The sequence below is a fragment of the Ornithorhynchus anatinus genome, chromosome 5 (assembly GCF_004115215.2).
Source record: "Ornithorhynchus anatinus isolate Pmale09 chromosome 5, mOrnAna1.pri.v4, whole genome shotgun sequence".
Taxonomy (NCBI): Eukaryota; Metazoa; Chordata; class Mammalia; order Monotremata; family Ornithorhynchidae; genus Ornithorhynchus; species Ornithorhynchus anatinus.
In genome coordinates this window covers 63,284,669-63,303,468 of record NC_041732.1, presented here as the reverse complement: position 1 = coordinate 63,303,468, position 18,800 = coordinate 63,284,669, and the positions used below count along the sequence as shown (strand labels likewise).

The following is an 18,800-nucleotide window of genomic DNA, read 5'->3' as shown; positions in this document are numbered from 1 at the left end:
AGCCAATGTCAGCCCAAGACATGACTGGTTGAGTATTAGGGGCTCAGGAAGAGATAGAAGGAGATGGGAGATCAGCTGGTCTTTGAGAGAGGTTGGTCACCATCCCATCTGTACCTTGAATTATTATTATTATATTATTAATAATTATAATATAATATTGATGTAACTGCATTAATACTATTATTAATGATAATAGACACTCAAATGGACTGCAATCAGTTCATGGTATTTATTGAGCACTTACTGTGTGCAGAGCCCCGTAATAAGTGCTTGGGACAGTGCAATATGACAGAGTTGGTAAACATGTTTCCTGCCCTCGATGAGCTTACAGTCTAGGGGGGAGACAGACATTAATATGAATGAATAAATAAATTACAGACAGGAACATAAGTGCTGTGGAACTGAGGTAGAGGTGAATAAGAAGGAAGGATGACAAGGATTGACTCCCTATTTTATGGATGAAGAAACTGAGATGCAGAGAAGTGAAGTGATTTGCCCAAGGTCATCCAACAAGCAAATGGCAGAGCTGAGATTAGAACCCAGGTCTCCTGACTCTCAAGCCTATGCTCTTTCCACTAAGCCACACTGCTTCTCTGTAGCTTTTTAGCAACCTGGTGGCAGCCTTCAGCAGGGGCCACTGTTCAGAGAGGGTTGGGTGAGCTGATTGATAGGTGGATTGGGAGGGAGGGCAGTGGCCCACCCAGTCCTCCCCTGCAGGCTAGGGTCTCCCTGACCCCAGCCACTGGGTCTCCAGAGGCCAGTACTGGGTCTCCAGAGGCCGGTTCTGTCTCCAGTTAGCAATTTCTCCCATCAGGACACCCTGGAGAAATGTGCCCAGTGCCACCTGGTGATTCAGGAACACATCACCCGTGCCATGGGCCAGGCCTTCCACCCTGACTGCTTCATCTGCATGGTGTGTGCTCGGCCCATTGGGGATGAGAACTTCGCCCTGGACGAAGAGAACCAGCCCTACTGCTTGGACGACTTCTACCGGTGCGTGGACCTTCTTGCCCCCCGCCCCCCCAAACTCCATTCCATCTAGCTACAAGGGGCTTAGGGAGTGGGACCCATGGGCTGATTGGTTTCTCTGGGAGTATTCCGTGGGGAAAGTGAAAGTCAGAGGAAAGGGATGGAAGACCAAGGGGCAGAGCAAGAGTGAAGAGAAAGGTCAGAGCCTATCGGAGAAGCCATGAATGGGGAACTTGGGGTTTGGGAAGAAGAGTGGGCAGTAGTCTGAGCATACCAACTTCTATTTAAACATTTATTCATCCACATAGCCATCTTTGCATTATCTTCTTCCTCTTATCTGTAATTTATTTTGAGCCTGTTGCCATTCCCTGCCCCCTTACTAGATTGTAAGCTCCAGGTGGGCAGGACTCTTGTCTCTCTCACCTTCATTGTACTCTCCCAAATAGAGGTGGCCTGAAGGCCCAAAGGGACTGAGGGGCATTTGGCAAAACACCCCAACTAATAGGGAGTGGGGCAGACCTGGGGGACCAGTGGGTAGGCAGATGGTGAGACAGATGAGGACCATCCAAGAAGGCCAAGGAGAAGGTGGACTAGTAGGTCACAAGGTCTGGGATCCAGACTGGATTACACTTTCATTCATTCAGTCGTATTTATTGAGTGCTTAGTGTGTACTGAGAGCACTGTACTAAGCAGCTGGGAGAATACAAAATAACAATAAACAGACATATTCCCTGCCCATAACAAGCTTACAGTCTAGAGGGGGAGACAGACATTAATATAAATAAATAAATGACAGATATGTACGTAAGTGTTGTGGGGCTGGGAGGGGGTGATGAATAAAGGCGGCAAGTCAGGGCGATGCAGAAGGGAGTGGGGGAAGAGGAGATGAGGACTTAGTCATTGCTTTCCCATCTGGGTGAACCTCCGGAAGAGGAGAACCAGAAAATACCAAGCAGAGTCAGAGGCTTCAACAGATAGGGCTGACAGACACAGGCTCAGGGGGAGTCAGTAACTGGGGAAATAGAGTCATCCCCACTGTTAGTCCAGAGCCCTGGAGCTCAGATGAGATTTCCCGTTTTGATTCTGGAGTCCCCAGAGCATTTTGGGGACCATAAATTCCCCTGTGCTGGGCAGCAGCAGCACAGGAGAGAGACGAGGGTGGAGATTCAAGTTTACTGTGCAGAAGGAGACAGTGGTAAAACACTTCCATATTTTTACCAAGAAAACTCTATGGATACACTACCAGAATGATTGCAGATGGAGAGCGGGGTGTTCTGCGAGAGATGTGTTCATGGTGTTGCTTTGGATAGGAAGCGACTCGATGGCATAAGACAAGACAAAATTTAGCTGCCAGGCATTTCCATTAGGAATCCAGCAGGCAGCTCAGGGTGCAGGTGGATCCCCCGGGAATCACCCCAGGGGTTAGTGCACGGCCTCCTACTCATGTTAAGAAACTTCCAGCCAGGCCTGCCCCTAGAATAGGGCTGACTGGTGCAATTACCTTGGGCCCCCTCGGCCTAGGGACTCCTCCCCTTGTTGTGAGCCACATTTAATCAATCAATCATATTTACAGTACAGCTATGTGCAGAGCACTGTACTAAGTGCTTGGGCGAGTACAATAAAACAGAATTAGCAGACATGTTCCCTTCCCATACATCTAGAGGGGGAGATATTAATATGAATAAATAAGTAATTTATAATAAAACTTCAGAATAGGTACACAAATGCCGAGGGGTTGTGGGGTGAATATGAAGTGTCCAGAGGTAACAGATTGAAGTGCATAGGCAACACAGAAGGGAGAGCGAACCCAGGAAAAGAGGAATTATTCGGGGAAGGCCTTTTGGTAAAGATGTGACCTTAATGGTGCTTTGAAGGTGGAGAGAGTGGTGCTCTGGTGTATATGGAGGGAGAAAGAGTTCCAGGCTTGCGGGAGGATGTGAGAAAGGGGTCAGCGGCGAAGTTGATGAGATCGGGGGACAATGCGTTAAGCTGGTGCTAGAGGAGCAGAGTGTGCAGGCTGGGCTGTCGTAGGAGGTTAGTGAGGTGAGGTAGGATGGGGTGAACTGATTGAGTGCTTTAAAGCCAAATGGTAAGTAGTTCACTGAAAAATGTCAGGTTATGCAGAATTCTGATATTCGAGTTTTCATTCAATCATTGGAAGATAGAAAAGTTAGTCATCAGTGCCTAACTTCTAGCTCAGGAAACTAGCCTTTTGGCACTCAATCAGCTCTCCCTCTTCTACTTAGCTTTGCTCCTCTCCCTCTACAACCCAGACCACTCTATCAATCAATCAATCAGTGGTATTTCTTGAGCGCTTACTGGGTTCAGAGCACTGTACTAAGAGCTTGGGAGAATACCATACAGTAGAGTTGACAGACGTGATCCCTGCTTTCAAGGAGCTTATAGTCTATTGAGGGAGACAGACATTAGACTATATAGTAGATCTATACAGAAGTGCTGTGGGGCTGAGGTTGGGAGGGGTACAGGGAGCTAGGCAGATGTAGAAGGGATAGGGAGAAGGGAAACGTCCTGGACACGTCACCCCATGTCACATGTCCTCAAAAAACTCCAACTTCCCCTTGATTCTATTTATTGCTATTGTTCTTGTCTGTCCAGCTCCCCCGATTAGACTGTAAGCCCGTCAAAGGGCAGGGACTGTCTCTATCTGTTTCTGATTTGTCCATTCCAAGCACTTAGTACAGTGCTCTGCACATAGTAATCTCTCAATAAATACTATTGAATGAATGAATGAACGGTTGCCCATCCACCTCTATATCAAACAAAAACTCCTCTCCATTTGCTTTAAACCACTCCATCGCCTTGCCCCCCTTACCTCACCTCACTTCTCTCCTTCTACAACCCATTCCGCACACTTCTCTCCTCTAGTGCTAACCTTCTCACTATGCCTCCATCTCACCTGTCTCACCGCCAACCCCTAACCCACATCCCGCCTCTGGCCTGAAACACCTTCCCTCTCCTAATGTGACAGACAACCACTCTCCCCCATTTCACAGCCTTACTGAAGGCACATCTCCAAGAGGCCTTCCCAGACCAAGCCCTACTTTTCCATCTCCCACTCCCTTCTGCATTGCCCTCACTTGCTTCCTTTGCTCCTCCCCCTTTCCAGCCCCAAAGCACTCATGTACATATCTGTCATTTTACTTATTTGTACTGATGTCTGTCTCCCCTCCTCTAGACTGTGGGGAAGGAATACCACTGTTTATTGTTGTACTGTACTTTCCCAAGTGCTTAGTACAGTGCTCTGCACACAGTAAGCACTCAACAAATATGATTGAATATTCCAATCGTATGTCAACAGTTTAAATAGAACTGGGCAGTAGACTGTCAGCAGCTTGTGAGGCTAATTTCTGTGGCTGAGGACCTGACCACGAACTGTACTATTTCTTTTTCCAGGAAATTCGCCCCTGTGTGCAGCAGCTGTGAAAATCCCATCATCCCCAGGGATGGGAAAGACACCTTCAAAATTGAGTGCATGGGACGAAATTTCCATGAAAACTGCTACAGGTGTGAGGTAGGTAGCAATAATTATAATTATGGTATTTACTAATTAGTCAATTCATGGCATTCATTGAGAGCTCACTGTGTGCAGAGCACTGTACTAAGTGCTTGGGAGAGTCCAATATAACAGAGTTGGTAGACACATTCCCTGCCCACAACGAGCCTACTGCCTAGAGGGGGGTTTATTAAGTGCTTGCTGTGCCCAACCACTCTGTTAAGCATTGGGGTAGATACAAAATAATTACTTTGGACTCAATCCCTGACCGTCCTGGGACTCACTGTCTAAGAAGCCGGGAGAGCAGGTATTTTATCTCTATTTAAGAATGTGGAATCTGAGACCGAGAGAGGTGAGGTAACTTGTCTAAGGTCACACAGCAGGCTAGTCATCTCCTGACTTGGCCCCTTGGTCTTTTCGCTAAACCACATTGCCTAGGGCAGAGGGAATGAAGGGCCAAGGGAGATATATTTGGGTTACCAAGCACTGAACATTGTGGTTGCTTCTAGTAACATCCCAAACGCAGAGTCTGCGTGTGTATTAAGGTGTGTGTTGTGAATGTTTGCAGGTACATATATTGCATAGGTTTTCACAGCTGGTAATAAACGCAGAAGCCTCTCATATTTTCGGGGGAGGGTGCCTTATAGGGTTCTGCATATGGTGCACCCAGAAAACATGTTATGTGGCTCAGTGGAAAGAGCCCGGGCTTGGGAGTCAGAGGTTATGGGTTCTAATCCCGGCTCTGCTGCTTGTCAGCTTTGTGACCTTGGGCAGATCCCATATGGGAGAAGAAGTGTGTCCAACCTGATTAATTTGTATCTACCCTAGCTCTTAACTTCTCTGTGTCTCCATTACCTCATCTGTAAAATGGGGATGAAGACTGTGAGCCTTACATGGGTCAACCTGATTACCTTGTATCTACCCCACTGCTTAGAACAGTGCTTGGCACATGGTAAGCGCTTAACAAATACCAACATTATTATTATCATAATAACCGTATTTGTTAAGTGCTTACTATCTGCCAGGCACTGTACTAAGCTCTGGGTTGGATACAGTCTCTGTCCCACATGGGGCTCAAAGTCTCAATCCCCATTTTCCAGGTGAGGTAACTGAGACCTAAAGAAGTGAAGTGAATTGCCCAAGTTCACACAGCAGACAAAGTGGCGGAGTCAGAATTAGAACCCATGACTTTCTGACTCCCAGGCCCGGGCTCTATCCACTACTTCCTGCTCCTTCTGATGGCCATAATATAAAAATGATAATAATAACTGTGGTATTTATTCGGTGCTTTCTGTGTGTTCTGGCTCTGTGCTGAGCGCTGGGGAGTTAATCAGATTGAGCATCGTCCCGGTTCCACGTGGGGATCACAGTCTCATGTAAGAAGGTGCACAGGGGCTGCTTGGCTTTGAAGATGGCACAGCCGAGAGCCTCAATGGGGCTGGAAATATGGGTGCTAGACTGGCAGTGCCATCTGCACCGTGGTCACAGAAAGACTGTCCTATATGGTGTGGAAGCACTTCCTATTCACGGCACCTGGTGCGGGGGTCTTTTTATTGTACTCTCCCAAGCACTTAGTACAGAGCTCTGCACACAGTAAGTGATCAGTAAATATAATTGATTAGGATATTTGGAAGGTCCAGTCTGTGATCCAAGACTAGGGGCCCACTGGTTGCATTAGGCAGTTTAGCCTAGGTTAAAGTCCTCTAGACTGTAAGCTTGTTGTGGCCAAGGAATGTGTCTGTTGTATTGTCTTATTGTACTCTCCCTAGTGTTTCGCACAGTGCTCTGCACACAGTTAGCGCTCAAGAAATACAATTGACTGTTTGGACTGTCCGCCCCCTTTTCTCACCCTTCCCCCGGGCAGCGGAAACAGAGAATTCCCAAATAGGGTTTGTCAGTCCGCTGGCCTGCCCTTGGAGGACAATGTGGCTGCCTCCTTGTTCAGTGATTGAGCAACAGCTCTCCTAGACTGCCTCTATTCTCCCAGGGCTTTAAGGATCCTGCCCACCACAGGAATGCGGGGTGTGGGTGGTGTGGACAGGGATACGGATACCCTCTGTTGCTGCCCTATCCCCTCATTCCCCCTCCCAGCCCCACAGCACTTATGTACGTATATGTAATTTTTTTCTATTAATGTCTCTCTCCCCCTCTAGACTGTAAGCTCGTTGTGAGCAGGGAATGTGTCTGTTCATTGTTATAGTGTACTCTCCCAAGCGCTTAGTACAGATTCTGCACACAGTAAGCGCTCATTAAATAGACTGACTTTAGGGAGACGCCCAGAGATAGGGGACCTGGAGCCCCAGACTGCACTACCAAACTACTTCCCTCTTCCTGCAATGATGTTAACTCCCACCAAAGTATTTTTTTGAGAAGCAGTGAGGCTTAGTGGATAGAGCACAGGCCTGGGAGTCAGAAGGACCTGGATAATAATCCCGGATTCTCCACTTGTCTGTTGTGTGACCTTGGGCAAATCACTTAACTTCTTTGAGCCTCAGCTACCTCTTCTGTAAAATGGGGATTGAGTGTGAGCCCCATATGGGACAAGAAGTGTGTCCAACCTGCTAAATTTGTATCTACCCTAGCTATTAGAATAGTGTTTGGCACATAGTAAGTGATTAACGAGTACCAAAACAATAATAATAATTATTAGTACTGCTTTAGTTTTCCCCTTCTTCTGCAAAAAGAGAGTTCTAGACTGTTGACTCCTGCTCGTGACTTTGACCTAGGGAGGGAGAGGTTGAATTCCTCAGTTACACCAGAGACCAGAGCTGTGGGCCTCTGAATGATGACTGGGGAATGGGAAGGGAAACTCTTTCAGAAACCTCCTGCCTCCATGTCTAGTTTCCTAGTGTAGGTGTTGGCTTTCCTGCTGGGGTTCCCCCATTGCACCTTTCACTTTCCCCACGCCTACATTCCTACAGAAAGGAGGCCCTACCCTCTGGCTTAGCTGCAGTCCTGGGGCGCTGTGACCGGTCACCTGGAGTCTCTAGACTGTAACCTTGTTGTGGGCAAGGAGCGTGCCTGTTATATTGTTGTATTGTACTCTTCCAAGTGCTTAGTACAGTGCTCTGCACACAGTAAGCACTCAGTAAATACAATCAATTGATTGGAGTCCAGGGAAAATATTGATTTTTCTTTTTTAAACCTTCAGAAAGAGGCACCGATTGCTGAATTTGCTGAGGTCAGAGAGTCCTGGCCAAATGGCCATATTGCTTTAGGATGATTGCAGAATTGCATTTCCAACCCCCATTGAGCCAAACAAGAGGAGTTTGGGGGAAGCAGTGTGGCCTAATGGTCGGAACATGAGCCTGGGAGTCAGAAGATCATGGGTTCTAATCCCGGCTCCGCCACTTGTCTGCAACATGACCTTAGGCAAGTCACTTCACTTCTCTGGACCTCAGTTACCTCATCTGTAAAATGGGGATTGAGACTATGAGCCCACATGGGACAGGGACTGTGTCCAACCCGATTTGCTTGTAACCACCCCAGTGCTTAGTACAGCACCTGGTACATAGTAAGCACTTAACAAATACTGCAATTATTAATAATAATAATTACAATGGTACAAATACTGCAATTATTGTTATTAATAATAATGATTTTTTTAAGTTTTTACTATGTGCCAGGCACTGTACTAAGGACTGGGGTAGATATAACCACATTGGCTTGGAGACAGTCCCTGTCCCATGTGGGGCTCGCAGTCTCAATCCCCATTTTACAGATGAGGTAACTGAGGCACAGAGAAGTGAAGTGACTTGCCCAAGGTCACGCAGCAAATGGCAGAGCTGGGATTACAACCCATGACTTTCTGTCTCCAGATCCGTGCTCTATCCACTGCATCGTGCAACTTCTCTAAATTAAATTACAAGTAAATACCAACGGTTGATTTATTGATTGATGAGCTGTAGGGCCCTGCACCAGCCCAATCCCAGCTCAAGACCAACCGTGTTTGGCTTTGTGCTGACCGGGTCCAGTCTGGATCTTAGGTCAGTGTTTGTCTCCACAGCATTTATGTACCTATCTTGAAATTATGTACCATCAATTACTTATTTCATTCATTTAATAGTATTTATTGAGGGCTTACTATGTACAGAGCACTGTACTAAGCACTTGAATAATGATGGTATTTGTTAAGCGCTTACTATGTGCAAAGCACTGTTCTAAGCGGTGGGGAGGATACAAGGTGATCAGGTTGTCCCACGTGGGGCTTGCAGTCTTAAACAGATGGGGTAACTGAGGCACAGAGAACTGAAGTCACTTGCCCAAAGACACATAGCTGATAAGTGGTGGTCAGGACTAGAACCCAAGACCTCTGACTCCCAACTCCGCACTCTTTCCACTGAGCCACACTGTTCCCCACTTCATGCTCACTCCCAGACTGAGCTTCCCCTTTCCCTCTGCTCCCTCTCTGCTCCCCCTCCGCCCTCTGCTCCCTCCCCTTTCCCCCCTTCACCTCCCCTCAGCTAAACCCCCTTTCCCTCTGCTCCTCCCCTCTCTCTTCCCCTCCCCTCAGCACTGTGCTCATTTGAATATATTTTTATTGCCCTATTTATTTTGTTAATGAGGTGAACATCCCCTTGATTCTATTTATCGTGATTATGCTGTCTTGTTTTTGTCCGTCTGTCTCCCCTGATTAGACTGTAAGCCCATCATTAGGCAGGGATTGTCTCTATCTGTTGCCAAATTGTACATTCCAAGCGCTTAGTACAGTGCTCTGCACATAGTAAACGCTCAATAAATACTATTGAATGAATGAATGAAAAATAATAATAATAATGTTGGTATTTGTTAAACACTTACTACATGCAGAGCACTGTTCCAAGCGCTGGGGTATATACAGGATAATCAGGTTGTCCCACGTGAGGTTCACAGTCTTAATCCCCATTTTACAGATGAGGTCACTGAGGCCCAGAGAAGTGAAGTGACTTGCCTGCAGTCACACAGCTGACAAGTGGCAGAGCCGGGATTCAAACCCATGATCTCCGACACCCAAGCCCAGGCTCTTTCCACTGAGCTACGCTGCTTCCCTGTATGGTCAGGGAACGTGGCTGCTAATTCTGTTGCAGTCTTCTCTCCCAAGCGCTTAGTGCATCCCGACTCTGCCCCTTGTCAGCTGTGTGACTGTGGGCAAGTCACCGCTCCTCTGCCGCCCACCTCCTCGCCGTCCCTCGGTCTCGCCTATCCCGCCGTCGACCCCCGGGTCACGTCCTCCCGCGGTCCTGGAACGCCCTCCCTCCTCACCTCCGCCAAACTGATTCTCTTTCCCTCTTCAAAACCTTACTTAAAAATCACCTCCTCCAAGAGGCGTTCCCAGACTGAGCTCCTCTTCCCCCTCTACTCCCTCTGCCATCCCCCCTTTACCTCTCCGCAGCTAAAGCCTCATTTTCCCCTTTTCCCTCTGCTCCTCCACCTCTCCCTTCCCATCCCCACAGCACTGTACTCGTCCGCTCAACTGTATATATTTTCGTTACCCTATTTATTTTGTTAATGAATTGTACATCGCCTTGATTCTATTTAGTTGCCATTGTTTTTACGAGATGTTCTTCCCCTTGACTCTATTTATTGCCATTGTTCTCGTCTGTCCGTCTCCCCCGATTAGACTGTAAGCCCGTCAAACGGCAGGGACTGTCTCTATCTGTTGCTGACTTGTTCATCCCAAGTGCTTAGTACAGTGCTCTGCACATAGTAAGCGCTCAATAAATACTATTGAATGAACTTCTCTGTGCCTCAGTTCCCTCATCTGTAAAATGGGGATGAAGACTGTGAGCCTCACATGGGACAACCTCATTCCCCTGTATCTACCCCAGTGCTTAGAACAGTGCTCTCTCTGCACGCAGTAAGCGCTTAATAAATACAAACATTATTATCATCATCAATTATTATTAGTATTAGTATTAATTACAGTGCTCTGCACCTAGATTGATGGTCTCCAAGGCTTCCAAAGTCCATTTTGGGGCCTAAGGCAGGCTCCGTCGGAGGTGCACTGACTCTTTCGGGCCACCAGGGGGCGGTATGAGGTAGAAAGTTCCTGCTTCGGTGTTCTACATCTGGGCCAGAAACTCAATGTTGCCAAAGAAACTTCATTATTCCTGTCGGGGAACTGGTCCTGGCTCATTAGCAAAGTAATTTCCATTGTTTTTACCATCCCCATTGTCATCACCCTCCCAACAGCTCCCCCGGCCCAGTCGGTATTATTGTCTCCATTTTATAAATGGGGAAACTAAGGCACCGAGCTGGTTACCGAGGCCCGAGGTGCATCGCTGAGGAAGTCACAGAGCCTCTCGGCGTGGTGGTCAGGACTTATGTGGTGTTTAGGTGGGCTAGGTCACTCTTGGTTTGAGATTGTTTAATAATAACTATTATGGTATTTGTTAAGCACTTACTTTGTGTTAAGTACTGCCCTTAGCACTGGGATAGGTACACAGTCTACATAGGAAGGAGAGCAGGTATTGAATGTCCATTTTGCAGATGAGGAAACTGAGGCACAGAGAATTGAAGTGACTTGACCAAGCTCACACAGTGGGGTAAGTGGAGGAGATGGAATTAGAACCCAGGTCTTCTGACTCCTAAGCCCATTCTCTTTCCACTAGGCCGTGCGGCTTCTCCCATTTAATTAACCGTAATCGTTTGCTCAAACGATGCTATTTATTCCATGCCTACTGTACTAAGCACTGTACTAAGCACCTGGGAGAGTGCAATACAATAGAGTTGGTAGACACGATCCCTGTCCACAAGAAGCTTACAGCCTGGAAGTTTAGGGGCCATCCTGCCTGAAAGAAGGGGGAATTGACTCATTGACTTCTAGAGACCCCTTTCAGGCCTGAGATCTCTGTGATTCTCTTTAAGCCAGAGATACAGAAGCAGTATGGCCTAGTGGATAGAACACGGGCCTGAGACTCTGAAGTCTGGGTCCTAATCCCACCTCCACCACTTGTCTGCTATGTGACCTTGGACAAGTCACTTCACTTCTCAGTGCCTCAGTTCCCTCATCTTTAAAATGAGGTTTAAGACTGTGAGCCCTATGTGGGACATGGACTGCATCCAACCCAATCACCTTGTAACTACCCCAGCACTTAGAGCAGTGCCTGGCACATAGTAACTGCTTAACAAATACCATTAAAAAAAAAAAGAAACCCAGACATTCAAGTTGTGCCTAACAAATTCCATTAAAAAAAGAAACCCAGACTTTCAAGTTCCTTAGTCTACATTCAGGTTCCTTAGTCTCTGGCTGCTTCCACAACCCATTCCAATTTGGTTATGAAAAAGCCCATGGCACGTAGTGTGTGCCCATGCCGTGGGCACAAGTGGCACAGGGCAGCAAACGAGGACTGACTCAGACCTTGGGCAGGGGGTGGGGGGGGGGGGTGCGGCTGGCTCTGCAGGAGCTGAGCTGTCATTCTGGACCTTGGCTGGTAACCCACGAAAAGAAGGATTCTTTCTACATTTGTAAGACTGGGAAACCCAGCCAACTACTAGTGGATCCTTGCTAGTTTCGTGGATCCTAGCTGGTTTCTCCATCTTGACTCCCTCAATCAACTGGCATCTCCCTGAGGGCATGAACGGTGTCTGTTCTCTAACCTGGTTCCCAATGACTGCCACTCATCATCTGAAACCTTTTCTAATAATAATAATTATTATGGTATTTGCTAAGCTCTTATTTTGGACCAAGCGCTGTTCTAAGCACTGGGGTAGATACAAGTTAATCAGGTTGGACAAAATCCCTGTCCCACGTGGGGGTTCACACTCTTAATCCTCGTTTTTTACAGATGAGGTAGCTGAGGCACAGAGAAGTGAAGTGCCTCACCCAAGGTCACCCAGCAGACACGTGGCAGAGCCAGGATTAGAACCCAGGTCCTTCTGACTCCAAGGCCCTCTTTCTTTTCTCTCTTGCAGAACTGTAGGATCCCCCTGTCCATTGAGCCAACGGATAAAGGTTGCTACCCACTGAACGATCGTCTCTTCTGCAAACCTTGCCACGTGAAGCAGAGCGCTGCAGGGTGCTGCTAGGGTCCCTCGGGGGACCCTGGCCCCAGACAGCGGATGCAGCAGCCCTCCACCCCCCTGCCCCTCAATCCCACCCCCAACCCTCCTCCCAGCCATGGGAAAGTGACAATCTGTCCCCATTCTGGGGTGAAATCCTGAGCCAACCACTGCAGCCTAGACTCCTCTGCCCTCCCTTTTAGTAAAACCCCAAAATAGGGGTCCTATCCACCTCTCTCCCATCAAGCTCTGAGATCCTCACGACTCTTTCCTGAGTCCACCCAGGAAGAGTCCATTCGACTGTAGAGCTCTGAAAGCCCCGGGCTTTTTTCGTGAGGTCACGGCCGTGGAATTTATTTAGTACTTGTGGTGTTTTTGGAATCCCAGTGCTGCTCCGGGAGGGGGAGGTGAGGCCACATGCTGTTCCTCTCCACAAAGCCCCGCTGGATAAGGAGAGCGCTCCGGCTTGGAGGGAGCTGGAAATCTTTACCCACAGCTTTGCACGCACCCGCGATCCCTGGCTTCTCCCTGCAGCTGTCGGATGTGGGGAATCTATGGGCCGGTGTCAGCGGTGGACTCGCAGGCCCGCTGCTGGCATGGTAGCCGGTGAACTTAAAGATGAGTGATGAGAAAGGACACCCAGCTGAAGGATGGCCCTCATCCCCCGGCCAGTTGCTGGAATTCTATTCCCAAGTGGGAGAAACCACACGTGGCAATGGAAGATTCATCGTGAGGAGAGGAGCTGCAGTCCTGTCCTGGAAAGAGCGGCTTCATGTACCCATCACGCAATCGGGATAAGTGATCTTTGAGCTACTGCCTGAAAGTCGATGCGACCCCAGGCTGGGGGCCTGGGAGATGGCTGCTTCGGTCCACACATCTAGTCCCCCGAGCTCACACTAGAAGCCAGTCCTGGAGCTGGAATGTGCTTGTGACCTCCCGTTTGCAGGTTCTCGGGTAACCAGGAGGAACCCCTGATTCTTTCGCCCCATCTGGGTTCCCGAAACCTCCCTCTGCCTTTCCCAGGACTCCCCCCCCCCCAAAAGCCACAAGGGGACGGGGCCTCATTGATCCTTCTCTTTCCTTTCCACTTCGCCAAACTACCAAGCCCCGCTGCCTGCCGACAAGCCGCTTTGCCTAACAAAGGTGGCGGCCAGGATGACTCACCAGCACTGACACTTTAAATCAAGCACCAGATAAGGGGGTCCCATCAGGGGACCCGGAGCAATCAATGCTAGAAGCTTGGATTTGGGGGAACTTAAATTCTCTGGCAGGAGAACTGTTGGAGGACTTTAGGAATCGGGATGTTTCTGGGCTTTTCCTGTGGATTGAGACTTTTCTCAGATGGTTCCTTTTCACGCAGCTTTGGAACTTGTCAAGAATGCTTCCCAATCTCAGCCTGATCCCCGTGGCCCCCTCCAGCCGGCGGCCTCAGCTGCCCCACAAGATGGCTGGCTTCGCCAGACGGCGCCCGCTTCCCCAGCTCGCTGGGTTGTGACCCCGACTTCTCCTTCCCCGCCCTGCCAGGGCCTACCCCAGAAGAACCCTCCTCTTCTCTAACACAGATCTGTAGGTCCCAAAGCCCCGGGGCTATCACCAGGAAGCTCCGGGGGTATTTTAGATGTTATTTTCCCTGCTAGGATAGCCTCAGGGTAACACATTTCCCTTTTTGAAAATAGTAAATATGACCAAGACCCACAGGACTCTGTTTGTCTTTAGCCCCAACTCTGTGCCTCGGGATTTCTCTGGGGAGAGAGAACCTTTCAGTCAGTCAGTCAATCATATTTATTGAGCGCTTACTGGGCGCAGAGCAATATAACAATAAGCAGAGAGGCGCTTCCTAGCCCACGGAGGTGAGTCTGTCTCTGGCTGGGTGTTCCAATTCTCTTTCAGAAATGTGGCTTCAGTGATTCCCCCCTGCTGAACTGCTGCTCCCTCTAGGCTGTAAGCTCATTCATTCATTCAGTAATATTTATTGAGCGCTTACTGTGTGCAGAGCACTGTATTAAGCACTTGGAATGTACAATTCAGCAACAGAGACAATCCCTGCCCAATGTTAATTCATTCATTTGTTCATTCATTCAATCATATTTACTGAATGCTTACTGTGTGCAGAGCACTCTACTAAGTGCCTGGGAGAGTACAATACAGCAATAGTAACATTCCCTTAGCCTGGCTGCAAGTTCTCAGCCCCATCTTAACTGTGGTTTTGGGGAAGCACTTACTCTGTGACAAGCACTGTACTAAGGGCTGGGGGTAGATACAAGGTCATCAGAGACCGTTCCTCAGTCTCATTTAATAATAATAATAATAATAATGTTGGTATTTGTTAAGCGCTTACTATGTGCAAAGCACTGTTCTAAGCACTGGGGTAGACACAGGGGAATCAGGTTGTCCCACGTGGGGCTCACAGTCTTCATCCCCATTTTACAGATGAGGTAACTGAGGCACCGAGAAGTTAAGTGACTTGCCCAAAGTCACACAGCTGACAAATGGCCGACCCGGGATTTGAACCCATGACCTCTGACTCCAAAGCCCGTGCTCTTTCCACTGAGCCACGCTGCACGCTGATTTATTGAGTGAGAGCATTGAACTTGGGAGTGCTTGGGAGAGGACAAAAGAACAATATAACACAGTTGGTAGACATTCCCTGCCCACAGTGGGCTTACAGGAAGCTTACAGCTTACAGTCTTGAACCCTGGTTCCACATGGGACTCACAGTCTTAAGTAGGAGGGAGAGATGTTGATTCCTAAGGAAACTGAGGCAAAGATTAGCTAAGTGACTTGCCCAAGATCACACAGCAGGTAAGTGGCAGAGCCAAGATTAAAACCCACATTCTCTGACTTAGGCCTGGGCTCTTTCCCCTAGGTCACACTTCTACTTATGAGAAGCAGCATGACACAGTGGATAGAGCACGGGCCTGGAGTCAGAAGGTCGTGAGTTCTAATCCTGGCTCTGTCACTTGTCTGCTGTTTGACCTTGGGCAAGTCGCTTCACTTCTCTGTGCCTCAGTTCCCTCATCTGTAGGATGGGGATTGAGACTGTGAGCCTCACATAGGACAGGGACTGTGTCCAACCTGATTTGCTTGTATCTACCCCAGCGCTTAGTACAATGCCTGGCACAAAGTAAGTGCTTAACAAATATTATTATTATTATTATTATTATTTATGTATTGCATTGCAACCACATCCACCCTGAGTCCCAGGCACTCAGGTCTTCACACTACAGGGATTGTATTCTGACAAAAATCCACATTCTGGAAGACTCCCACTATGATTCTCACTGGGTCTGAGACCACACACTAGCACAGGCACATAAGCCACTTTTTCCAACACGGTTGCGTCCCTTGTATCCAAACAGGTTTCCCATGTCAGACAAATGCTCCCTAATTCCTAAATCGTGCCACAGCTAAAATACACCATGAAAACAGACTTCCTGGATGAACTGGGTGTGGTATTTTTAAGAATGTGCTGTCTTACATTCAGTTTTCCCTGCCAGTCATTCCAGGGACTCTTTGGATCTGGACAAAGGGTCTATAAGCCATCATTGACCTCATCATTACCATCATGATAATCATTTAGATATTAACCACTTCCTCTGTCCCAAGCCTTGCACTAAGCACTGGGGTAGATACAGAATAATCAAATCAGGCTCAATCGCTGACCCACATGGGGTCTCACAACCTAAATAGACAAACTTCCTCCCCAGTGGAGTGGACATCTCTCTCTTTTCCTAACAAATATCACGAGTCTGCAGTCACCAGTTAAGTTCTTATTATCACCATTATGATTATGGTATTTGTTAAACATTTACTATGTGTCAAGCACTGTGGTAGATACAAATTAAACAGGTCAGACACAATTCCTGTCTTACTCGGAACTCACAGTCTAAGAAAGTGGGACAGGCATTGAATCCCCATTTTACAGAAGAGGAAACAGGCCCAGTGAAGTGACTCACCCAAAGTCACCCAGTAGGCAACTGTTAGAATTTAGAACTCTGATTCCTAGGCCTGTGCTCTTTCCACTAAACCATGGCTGCTCCTTCCAATCCCTGCCTGACCTTTGCTTCTTTTAAGCAGCCTTTCACGGACCTAATGATGACCACCGAGAGCGTCTTGCCTATTTCTCTGAACCAAACACCCTACGCCTGCAGTCAGATGAACATGCAATTCTAGACTTTTTCTTCCTCTGTCCAATGATGGAGGGCCATCAGCTCTGAGATCTCACCCCTATACAAGCCTTTCCCCCCTCCCTGATCATGTAGTGATTCAAGTGAGGAGGGGAATGGGAGGCAATCAATCAGTCATATTTATCAGCTAATAAATCATATTCATTAAGCGCTTACTGTGTGCTCCCTAAGCACTTGGGAGAGTAGACTATAGTAACATAACAGAGTTGGCAGACATATTACCTACCCACAAAGAGCTTACAGTCTAGAGGGGGAGACAGACAACAATATATAAACAAATATGTTTTGGCTATGTACATAAGTAGGGAGATGGACATTAATAATAATAATAATGGTATTTGTTAAGTACTTACTATGTACCAAGCACTGTTCAAAACCCGGAGTAGATACAAGTAATCAGGTTGTCCCACGTGGGGCTCTCAGTCTTAATCCCCATTTTACAGATGAGGTAACTGAGCCACAGGGAAGTTAAATTGCTTGCTCAAAGTCACACAGCAGACAAGTGGCAGAGTTGGGATTAGAACCCATGTCCTCTGACTCCCAAGCCCTTGCTCTTTCCACTAAGTCGTGCTGCTTCTCTATCATTGTGATTATATGTAATTATATATATCATATATTAATATAAATAAATAATGGATAAGTACACAGTGCAGAAGGGCTCAGGAAAGTGAATAAATGGAGCAAATCCCAGTGCAAGGGTGATGCAAAAGGGAGTGGGAGAAGAGGAAATGAGGGTTTAGTCAGGGAAGGCCTCTTGGAGGAGATGTGCCTTCTCAATAAGGCTTTGAAGGTGGGGAGAGTCATTGTCTGTTGGATATGAGGAGGGAGGGTTTTCCAGGCCAGTGGCAGGATGTGGGCGAGAGGTCAGAGGCGAGATAGATGAGGTAGAGGTACAGTGAGTAGGTTGGCATTAGGGGAGCGAAGTGTGCAGGTTGTAGTAGGAGAACAGCTGAGTGAAGTAGGAAGGGGAAAGGTGATTGAGTGCTTCAAAGCTGATGGTAGGGAGTTTCTGTTTGAGGCAGAGGTGGATGGGCAACCACTGGAGTTCTTGAGGAGTGGGGAAATATGAACTGAATGTTTTTGTAGAAAACCGTTCAGGGCAGGAGACTGAAGTAAAGACTGGAGTGGGGAAAGGAGGCAGGAGACGGGAGGCATTTATTAAGTGCTTGAGAGAGTACAACATAGAAGAGTTAGTAGAAACAGCCCCTGCCACCCATATGAGCTTACAGTCAGTCAACTGTATTTACTGAGTGCTTATTCTGCATGGATCACTGTACTAATCGCCTTGGAGAGTACAACACACCAATATAATAGAAACATTCTAGGTTTCTGGTCTAAGGCAAATGTGTGTCCACACCTTAGACGTGCCATTGCCTGTTGTGTGTGACCTTGGACAAGTCACTAAATTTTTCTGGGCCTCCGTTTCCTCATCTGTAAAATAGGGATTAAATACCTACTCTCCCTCCAACTTAAATTGTGAGTCTCATGTACAACAGGGACTATTTCAGACCTGATTATCTTGCATCTTCCCCAGCACTTAGAACAGTGCTTGGCACATAGTGAGGTCTTAACAAATACCATGACAATAATAATTATGAAGACTGTCTGCCACCTTCTGGGGGCCTGAGAAGAGATTGAACTAGAAGGCCTCTCTCTTCCGTTGAAGAGGCAGAAGGGGGCAGGAGGAGGAGGAGAAAAACTACCGAATTACCTCAGAGACCCTCGACTGCAGTATAAATCCCAAGCCCTCATCCTGCCATCTGACCCTGCTGCCCGATTAACCCAGGATCTAGTCCTTACAGCAAATTGGTGTAGGCAGGTCCTGGGGCTAAGGGAGGTTTTTTATGTTGGGTTTTTTTTTAAAATACTATTTACTAAGCCTTCACTATGTGCCAGGCTCTATCTTTCTAGGCTGTAAGCTCGTTGTGAGCAGGGAATGTGCTTATTGCTGTACTGTAGTCTCGCAAGTGTCCAGTACAGTGCTCTGCGTATGGCAAGCACTAAATAAGTGTGATTGACTAACAAGCACTGTATTAAGTACTGGGGTAGACACAAGCTAAGCAGGATGGACACAGTCCATGTCCCACATGGGCTTTACAGTCTAAATGCCTATCTTAAAGATGAGGTAAGTGAAGCACAGAGAAGTTAAG

General features: G+C 47.6%; 1 protein-coding gene across 2 annotated transcripts in view; it reads left to right on the top strand.

Moving 5' to 3' along the window:
* The window catches only part of FBLIM1 (filamin binding LIM protein 1), a 29,603-nt gene extending 15,443 nt beyond the window's left edge, over positions 1–14,160 (top strand). For both annotated transcript variants that reach the window (XM_029064321.1, XM_029064320.1), the window contains 3 exons: positions 815–993; positions 4,384–4,501; positions 12,377–14,160. In XM_029064321.1, coding sequence (XP_028920154.1) covers positions 815–993; positions 4,384–4,501; positions 12,377–12,490 — 411 coding nt within the window. In that variant the 3' untranslated portion in view covers positions 12,491–14,160. The remainder of the gene's footprint in view (positions 1–814; positions 994–4,383; positions 4,502–12,376) is intronic.
* The last annotated feature ends 4,640 nt before the right edge of the window (positions 14,161–18,800 follow it).